This window comes from Elephantulus edwardii, unplaced genomic scaffold (assembly GCF_000299155.1).
Source record: "Elephantulus edwardii isolate Elephantulus edwardi_28Jun2011 unplaced genomic scaffold, EleEdw1.0 scaffold00096, whole genome shotgun sequence".
Taxonomy (NCBI): domain Eukaryota; kingdom Metazoa; phylum Chordata; class Mammalia; order Macroscelidea; family Macroscelididae; genus Elephantulus; species Elephantulus edwardii.
In genome coordinates, this window is record NW_006399846.1 from 2,664,590 (window position 1) to 2,675,064 (window position 10,475).

The 10,475-nt window shown below is 40.7% G+C and overlaps 1 protein-coding gene across 1 annotated transcript in view; it reads left to right on the forward strand.

Annotated features, from left to right (window-relative positions):
• The window catches only part of ANO2 (anoctamin 2), a 504,048-nt gene that overhangs the window by 234,491 nt on the left and 259,082 nt on the right, over nt 1-10,475 (forward strand). The window contains exon 11 of the mRNA XM_006891290.1: nt 5,134-5,294. Coding sequence (XP_006891352.1) covers nt 5,134-5,294 — 161 coding nt within the window. The remainder of the gene's footprint in view (nt 1-5,133; nt 5,295-10,475) is intronic.

Genomic DNA, 10,475 nt, shown 5'->3' on the forward strand with positions numbered 1-10,475 from the left:
TCTTCAGTACTTTGGAGAGGTTTCTGACAGCTGACTTCCCCAACGCAATTTGTCTTTTCATTTCCTGGCTGCTGGTACCAAGAGTGTTGACTGTAGAGCCAAGCAAACTAAAGCTGTGAACAATTTCAATTTCTTCACCATCATCATGGTGCTGCCAGGTGGCCCAGTGGTGAGAATCTTTGTTTTCTTGATGTTGAGCTTCAATCCATATTGAAGGCTGCAGTCCTTGACCCTTCTGTAGCAAGCAAGCACTTCAGGTCCTCCTCAGTTTCAGCAAGCAGGATTGTGTCTTCTGCATAATGCAGATTGTTGTTGAGTCTACCTCCAATCTTGATACCACACTTCTCCTCTTGGAGCCCAGCCTCCTGGATAATCTGTTCTGCATATAGATTGAAAAGATATGGAGACAGGACATATACCTGACCTTAATAGCAAATGTTATTTTCCAAAAGAAGTTTTTTCAGGAAAAAAAGTAAAAATTTTTTAAATTTTCTGAATAACTGCCTCATTATACCTTCTTCCTTTGTGTTAACACAGCTTAGTATCGCCTATGTGGGCCATGATTCACTCATTAATGATGACACTGACTTTGGTGTCTTACTTCAACTGATTCATCAAATTACTTATCAGTATTCTTATGCTTTTTAAAGAGAATGATGAAGTGAAGAAATACACCATTAGATTTAAAGCCATAGTTGTTTCTAACTAGAAATTGACGACTTATACAGCTAGTGAATAATGTAGGCATAATTTTAGTTGTGAGTTTCCCTCATCTTCCATCCTTGCTTTGAGGCTGCCTCTCCCTGAGAATAGATGAATGCTTTAATGTTGTCTTGAGGCAAAATTTCTCCTTCAGTCAGTTAAAATTGCCTGCAGGAAAAAACAAACAAACAAACAAACAAAACCAAAAACCAACAAAAATCCCAAACAAACCACCAAACAAAACCAAGAGCAAATAGATGAAGAAGGTACAAAACCATATACTTCCAGTTTACCAATGCATGTAAAGTTGAGTTCTTATTGAAAATGAGTTGAGAAGTCTCCATGCTACACTGGCTGTCATTTGAACATGTGATTTATGACTGACTGGGCTCTGACTTAGATTCCAATAATGTACATAGCACTATGTTTCAAAGTACTGTGCGTTGAATAATTTGCTAGTATTTGCTGACCTTTTAACATTGATTAAACTTGACAAGGGAGCTCTAGTGACCTAGTAGATAAGGAGCTGTGCTGCCAGTCTATAGGCAGGAGGTTCAACTCTACAAGCTGCCCAGCTGAAGAAAGATGGACGGTCTCCTCCTGTGTGATTTACAGCCTCTGGAAACCCACCAGAGGGTCAGCTATGAATTGGTTCTGACCCTATGTCATATAACAACAAAAAGTAGAAATAGTTTGACTAAGATTATTCTTCTTCCCAGTCTACCATCCTAAATAAATATGGTGCCATCAATTAAACTCTGACTTACGGTAACTTCGTAGGTCAGAGTAGAACGGGCATAGGGTTCCCAAGTTGTAATCTTTACAGAAGCAGATTACTTCATCCTTCTCCTTTGGAGCAATTTATAACTTTGAACCATCAACCTTTTGGTTAACAACTAGACCCTTAACCACGATGCTACCAAATCTCCTTACTTTTAAAAAATAAACATCCAGAACGCGAACAGCAAAATGATTTTGCTTTGAAAAGTGGCACTGAGGAATTCATACCTACTCAGACATGACTTAAAAACGAAAGCTCTTCACCAGAATTTATTCAGACAGATAATTTTTTGTATAAATTTTGGTTTTGGGGGTTTTTTAGAGAGTCTTCTCCTTTGAATTTTTCTCATCTACACAGTGAGCACTTGTTCGGCTCAGTAAGACTTAAGCTAAGTCTTGTTCTGAAGTTACTCCCAAGAACATGTTTTTATTGGTGCTATGTGCCATTGAACAGAAACAAAATATGCTCAGGTAAAAATAGTACAGTTGGACTTATTAAGATACTTCTCTGTAATATTTTTAATGTAAAAGAATAATTTTTATTGGCACATGACAGTGGGGTGCCTGGTAGTGGTTCGGTAGAGGAACTAAGAATTATCCACAGAGACCTAAATATTTATTCCCATACCAAAAGGGAAAAAAAAATATAGTTGACAGAGTATGGAAAAAAGAAAATAATATCACATGCAAGCAAAATCCTACTGAAGATTATCCAAAAACGACTGAAACAGTACAACAACAGAGAACTGCCATATAGGCAAGCTGAGTTTAGAAGAGGCTGTGGCGCTAGGGATGTCATATCAAATGTCAAATGTGCAGGGGAGAGGGGGATTAATCATGGGGTAGTACAATTTGATAGGGGCGGGGTGAGGGAAATTGAAAGAATTTGTTCTTAAAAGCAATGTATTAGAATTTTGTAAATAAACTAGTAGAATTTTTTTTTGAGAAATTTTTTTTTAAAAGTCTGATGAATCTTAGCTGAAAGCAGAGAATATCAGAGGAATGTCTATCTGTGTTTCATTGACTATGCAAAGGGATTTGACTTTGTGGGTCACAACAAAATTGTGACTAACCTTGAGATGAATGGGAATCCCAGAACACTTGACTGGCTTATACAAAACCTGTAATTGGGCTAGGAACAGTCTTCAGAACAGAGCAGAGCAAGAAAGCCTGGTTCAAAATCAGGAATGCATGGTTCAAAATCAGGAAAGATATGCATCAGGGATGCATCCTATCTTCATATATTTACAATCTATATGTGGAATACATTATTTGAGAGGCTGGACTTTATGAGAAGAAACGTGGCATCAGTACTGGAGGAAGACTCAACAACCTGCATTATGCAGATGACACAACTTTACTGCTGAGACTGAGGAAGACCTGAAGCACTTGCTGGAGAAAGTCAAGGGCTGCAGCCTTCACTATAGATTGAAACTCAGCATCAAGTAAACAAAGATTCTCACCAGTTGGGCAAATTGGCAGCATCATAAATGGAGAAGAGATTGAGATTGTTAACAGCTTCAGCTCCACAATCAACTCTCTTGGTACCAGCAGACAGGAAATCAAAAGACAAATTGCACTGGGAAAATCTGCTGTCTGGGACCACTCCAGAATACTAAAGAGCAACGATATCAGTTTAGAAACTAAGGAATGCCTGATCCAGGCCATGGTCTTCACAATTACTTGCTATGCATCAGAGAGCAGGACAATGACTAAGGATGATAGAAAGAGAATTGATGCCTTTACACTGTGGTGCTGGAGAAGAGTTTTGAATGTATTATGGGCTGCCAAGAGAATGAACAAGTCTGCTCTGGAGAGGGTGAAACAAAGCTACTCCTTAGAGGCAAGGATTATGAAGTTCAATTTCACATACTTTGGGCATGTGGCCAGGAGAGACCAGTCCTTAGACAGGGACATCATGCTTGAGAAGGTAGAGGAACAGTGCAGGAGAGGAAGACCCCAGATGGGATGGATTGACACAGTAAGTGGAATAATGGGAGTAGGTGTGTCAGAAACAGTGAGATTGGCTCAGGATAAGACAGGGTTCAGAGCTATGGACATAGGGTTGCTAGGAGTTACAGGCGACTCAATGGCACATAACAACAACATGCAGAATGCCTTCCCCAATGTAGACTCCATGGCTCCTTCAAAACAGAAGTCTGCAAGCTGGATCCTGATGGATACTGACAGTCTTCAGTAAATCTCTCAGCCATTCTTAGTCTTAATGAATAGACTCGGGCATTCCTCTGGCTTCATAGTTTTCATTCAAGCATTAGCTTTAGAACCCAGGGCAGTAGCTTCCTCACCCTGGCTCACCTCTTGCTTGCCAGCCGTGCTCTGGAGCACCCTCTGCTGACGGATTCAGTAGAAAATGCAGCTGTGCTTTCATAACAGGATCCCCTACGTCCCCATCACTAAGTGCAGCTGCTCCAGAAGAACAGTGATGCTTCCTTTTCAAGAAACAGTGAATTTCTTCATGCTTTTCTTTAGAATCAAGAAATTGATCATTCACTCAGGGGAATATTACACATCAGAGTAATGCTTTTGTTTTTTACCAATATACCAGTATTGAGATAGTAGGGAGGCTATTTGGGACTGGTAAAACTTTGGTTTTTTATTTCTAAGCATTCAAAAGAGCCCACATGCATTGAATCCACCTGGTTACCTTTTGGATAAATAGAATTGCAAGCATATTCATCAGTCCATTGAGTAGCAACATCAGGTTGGAATACAGACCATTAAAGATTATTTGGTTCACACTTCTTCCTCTTTGCTTTAGGAGCTAGGTTTTGTAAGACTTTATTTTATTCTTTTATTACACTTAATTCAATTATATTAAATTAATCCCATTTTATGTTTATGATGATTCTGATTTTTTTTTTTAAAAAAAAAAACCAAACCGTTACCGCTGAGTTGACTAAGACTTATGGCAACTCGTGTGTGTCAGAGCAGGACTGTGTTTTCACAGAACATCAGACTTTTCTTCCGTGGTGTCCCTGGGTGGACTAAACCCTTCAACCTTTCAAACAGCAACTAGGTTCTGTTTATACCACCAGCGAACTTGACTCTATTTAAGGTTGGGGTTATATTAATTCTCATTCTACAAGGGTTTTCACCTCCAAAACCATGGCTGAGCTTATTCCATTCTGGGTGATTTGACTCCATTCTTGCTTCTAGGAGTGAAAGCTTGTGCACATCCAGCCACTCACTCATGTGTCTTTCTTCTTGTGACCTGTATTCACCTTTGTAAGACACCTACTAGGGTTTAAGAAGAAAAGTGATACCTGAAGAATGGAAGGACTGCTGTCAAGCTGGTGATTTATTTGATAATGTTGATGTTCTCTATACATAACCTCATAGACTCAGATATTTTGGAAAGAGACAGGGTATTGCTCAACCCAAGCATTTCTAGCAGTTGGTTAACTAATTTTTGTTGGGGTGCTTTGATACACGAAGGGAAAGATTTCTCTTCCTCCTTTTTGGACAACATATTAGTAGAACTTTTAAGGTGAATTCTAACTTTCCACCCTCACTCTTGGAATTGTTAAGCTTTGCTATGGATTTGAAGTGAGAAATTATTTGGGGCTAATATATTTGGTGGTGGGCCCTGATTGAACTTTTCCTAACCCTGAACTCTCTTGTCTGTTACAGCAAAGAGATGTGTGACCAGCAGAATGCTTTCACCATGTGTCCCCTGTGTGACAAATCCTGTGACTACTGGAACCTCAGCTCAGCCTGTGGGACAGCACGGGCCAGCCACCTGTTTGACAATCCAGCCACAGTCTTCTTCTCCATCTTCATGGCTCTGTGGGGTTAGTAATCATTGTGAGGCTTGTTCATTTAAGATTGACCTTTAAACTGGTACAGTGACTAACTTCTAAATGCCTTTCCTTCTGATTACTTCTTTTAGTATCTTGTCTTTATTTTCCAAGAACTTATTTAGGGGCAATAGAATTTCCTTCACTATTTATATTTACTCATGTCAACTGAGTAGGAATCTCCTGTAATTTTCTCCATTTCCCCCCTAGATATTTAATGTTAATGTGTACCAACTTCATGTATGAGTTGTTTAGAATTTGAGTTAAAGTGTACTCTCATTTTGAACTTGACTGAGCATTTGCAAGGTACACTTATTTGTCATGTAGAATCATAGAGATCACCTAGAGCAAGATTCAGACTAATCGGAAGTGACTGCTGTAGTTGTTATTGTTAAGTGCCATTGTGCTGAGTAAGACTCATAGTGACTCTATGCACATCAGATCTGAATCTGGTCCTATCCTGTGCCATCCTCATGATGTCTGACACATGTAAGCCCATTGCTGCTGTCACAGTGAAATCCATCTAATTGGTAGTTCCTTGTTTGCTGACTCTTCACATTTCCAAGCATGATGTTCCTTTCCAAGAAATAGCCTCTCCTAGCATTGTGCCCAAAATATGCTTGAAGAACTTCACCATCCTTGCCTTCAGGGAGCGTGTTGGTTACACTTCTTCCAGGATATATGTTTGTTCTATTGTCAGTCCATAGGATAATCAGTGTTCTTCTCCAGCACCATAGCTCAAACACATCCATTCTTCTAGCTCTAAGCATAAGAAGTGATTGAAAAGACCATGGCCTGAATCAGGCACAACTTAGTCTTCAAACTGAACTCATTGCTCTTCAGTAATTTGGAGAGATCCCTGACTTCAGACTTTCCCATTGCAGTGCATTCCCTCAACTCCTGACTGCTGATACCAGCACTGTTGTTTGTGGATCCAAGTACAATGAAATCACTAGTAATTTAAATCTTTTCCCATCTATCATGATGGAAAATAGAAAAGAGTTCCATTCATTTCCTTCCTCCATTACCTCCTGCAGAGGATCAGAGTAATAAAGTTTCTCTAAAGCTAAGCTATCTGACACCCATGTACACATGCGCGCGCGCGCGCGCGCACACACACACACACACACACACACACACGGTTACTCATTCGTATTCTCTCAATTAAGAGAAATAATCTCACGTTTATTCTTAGAAAAGAAAAGAAAAAGACGTATTATCTAAAGGACCAAGTCAGTGTGTTCTAACACATCTTGAATTGTTGACTGCATTTCACTCCCAATTTCCTTATCACTGGGTGCAGGAACTTTGTTTTCCCATTGGACCACAGGCCTCTAGAACCGCTGTCATGCTGCAGGGGTGACTGGATTTATCACTGGCTCCATGGGGTCTGGAGGACATGCCAGGATGGGGTCATGAGTCATACTTCCTGTGAGTATGAGAAGGCCGAGGAGAAAGGGAGAGGCCTGTTCTCGGCAGCGCTGGGACAACTGGAACATAACCTTTCTCCATTCCCTGTAGGGCCCTTGACTTGGGTGGAGGACAAATGAAACTGGAAAAATTCCCATGTTGCTAGAGCACTGAAGAAACATTTCAGAGGACCCTCTGTTCCTAAGGAGAGCTGCTTCCCAGAGGCACATGGGCAGTGCTCAGCTCATAAAAAGTTAAGACGGGAGAAATGAAAGTCACAAACATAAAGCAATGGAGTCAAAAGTTATTTAGAGGGAGGATTAATAGAATGAATTGGAACATGCTGACTGGAGAATCAGAGGCAGCTCCATGTCTCCTTATCAAGCAAAATCATCTTGCTGTTAACCCATTTGAACTCATTTGGAATGTTATTCGATGTGCCGTTGAGTTGCCTGCGACTCATAGTGACCCTATGTACAACAGCCCTAAACCCTGCTCGATCCTGTGCCAATCTTATTGCCTCCGACATGCCTATCCTCATTACCCCAGTCACTGAATCAATCCATCTCATCGAGGGTCTTCCTCTCCTGTGCTGTCCCTCCACCCTACCAAGCATGACATCCTTCTGCAAGGACTGATCCTGCCTTGCAGCATGCCCAAAGTATGTCAGATGGAGCTTCAGAATCCTTGCCTCCAAGGAGCAGCCTGGCTTCACCCTTTCCAGAATGAACTTGTTTATTCTCTTAGCAGTCCATGGTACACTCAATACTCTTCTCCAGCACCATAGATCAAAGGCATCAACTCACTTTCTATCATCCCTGGTCATTGTCCAGCTCTCTGATACATAGCAAGTAATTGCAAAGACCATGGCCTGGATCAGGTGCACCTTAGTCTCCAAACTGACATCATTGCTCTTCAGTACTTTGGAGAGGTCTCTGACAGCAGACTTTCCCAATGCAATTTGTCTTTTCATTTCCTAGCTGCTGGTACCAAGAATGTATGTTAACTGTAGAGCCAAACAAACTGAAGCTGTCAACAATATCAATCCCATTTGGAATATACATCATCTATACAATTAAAGCTCTAGCTCCTATTAATTTATTTTGCAAATATTACTACTATTGAATTCCTAGAAGCTTAATAACTTAAGGAGTCCCTGGTTCCTTAAGAACTTCCTTGAGACACATAATCCTTTATTATAGAGCAACTTGGTTTCCAATTGTACTTTCCTAGTTTTCAAGCCTCAACAACTATCTCTTCTCTCTTCTCCATAACTATAATGAACAGACACCTCCCACCCTTCTAAGGTCCTCCATAATTTACTGCTCCTCCTTCTTTCATATACAAAAGGATGGGATTGTGTCAGAGCTTCCTGGCAAAGGATAGGGTTTGGTTTAGTCTTTTTAACAGTCTTGCTTTATTTTATATGATTGTGTATTTGGTTATATCAGCCAAGAACCCCTAGGCATGAATTGCCTACAAATTAGAATTAAAAATAATGGTAATGCCTTTTATTACCATGATTATTATGATTAGTGGTGCTCTACTAGGTGGGCCTGCGCCAGGGCTCAGTCCTGCCAGAAATAAAACCAGAAAGAAGCTAAATAGTTCCATGTGGTGATAGATCAGATAGTAGGTGGTGGCTGGAATGGTGGGGGGTAGTGGTGGTATGAATAGTCAGTGCTGGTTAGTAAGACCTGAATATGTTGGAATCTTCAGGAGCAGCTTCCATGCAGTTCTAGCTTCAAATACCAGAGAACTTTACATTTGAGGAAAAGAATGAAGACCTAGTGAAAAGGGAAGTGAAGAGGTCAAGTTTCTGAATTTTATTCTGAATAGAAGTTGAAGATAGCAGATTAGGGATCAGGCAGTAGTCAATATCTATCTCTGTCCCGCTTCCTACCATCTGTGGGCCTCATAGAAAGTATGGACCTAGCTCTGTGTCACTAAATACAGTCCTCAAGTTAAGATACCGTGCTGCCTTGGGCTCATGACCAAATCACTGTTCTCATCTGGAAAATGAATGAAAGAATACCTATCCCGGATTGTTCTCATAACAAGAGAATGAGATATGCATGCCATGCACTTATCATAGTACCACACATGTAGCATGCACTCAGAACCGTGAGCTGTTTTTATTATTAGGATAGGTCTTCCTTGCCCTCATGATTTCATCTGTACCTTTCATCTGTTCCCATCATCTGGCTTTTCCCTCTTTAAATAGAACTCAGGCAACAAATACTCTTTAATTACCATTGGGTGCAGATTTGAGACAAGGAGGAATGTTCCCTCTGTCCTCAGAGCATCCCTAGTCCAGTGTTGGTGTCAGAAGGCCAGGATGGCCCTATGTGAAAAAGACATAAATCCAAGGAACACAAACATAGCATTGCTAAGTACATACTCAGATTTCCTGTAAGCATTAATTATGCTCTGTCTTATGCTGGTCTTGAAGTAAACAGCCAGAATCTGGCCATCATCTCTGAAGGGTTTGCATCCTTTTACTACAGTGTCGACCCTGAATACAGCTGACAAGGCTGGTGTACACTGAAGTGTTGCAGAGGCTGCTCAGGTTCTTATCAGAGGTGGAATGTTGTTGTTAGGTGCTATTGAGTCAACCGTGACTCATAGCAACCCTGTGAACAATGGATTTGAAGTTTGCCCTAACCTGTGCCGGCCTCATCTTCTCTGGCACCGTATCTCTGGCATAGCATGTCAATCCATCTCATCGTAGAGGTTCACTTTTGACAAAGAAGTGAGACTTAAACTGAAACCGGAAAAGATTCAGGTAGCAATTGATGAATGGGATAGGGGAGGAGAGCAATTGCAAAAGCTGAGTATGAAGATGATAGGGAGGAGGTTATCTCAACAGCAAAGCAAGTGTGGAGTGTGAATTGGGTGGGGGGGGAAATGAGAGTAGATTTGCATAGGTGAGTCAGGTCAGAGAGGAACGGTCTCGATATCCAACAAGAAGAACTTGGAATCTAACTTAACCAATTCATAGCTGACTCTCCAGTGGTTCTAAATCACCTGGCAGGAGTGTGCATCTTTCTCCTGCAGAGCAACTAGTGGATTCAAACTGCCTGCCTTTGGGTTGGCAGTATAACTCTTTTTTAAATTTTTTTATTATTTTTATTTTTTATTTAAATTGATTATTAATTTCAGTAAAAATTTACGGAGACTGGATTTCCATTCATTCATTGTTGTTCACTTTTCTCCCCTCCTAACCTTCCCCCCTAGTACACTACCCTCTTGGAAAAGTAAAATTCTTTCATTGTTTTACAAACCCTCCCCCAGGTCCACCCTACCATGTAGCCTTCGCTCTAGACTCCTGTCATGACAAAAATACCTCATCACATATCCCTTTTAAACAGTTTTCTCTCTCATCTGTTTCAATGCAGTATACATTATTGAACCCTTCTTTCTCAGTCCCTCCCCAACCCCAAGGTCAGTCCTGTTTTACAACAGTGACACCATGCAGTATTTATCCTTTTGTCACTGAGATACTTCACTCAGCATGTCCTCCAGAGTCACCCATTTTGAATAATATTGCATGAGTTCCTTGTTTTTCAATGCAGCATAGTATTTCATTGTTTGAATATACAACAGCTTCTCTATCCATTCGTTTGTTGATGGGCACTTAGGTTGTTTCCAACTCCTTGCTATTGTGAACAAAGCCATGATAAACATGGGTATGCATATATCTGCTTGGGTGGCAGTTATGGTCTCTTTAGGGTATATCCCAGTAGTGGAATTGCTGGGTCAAAT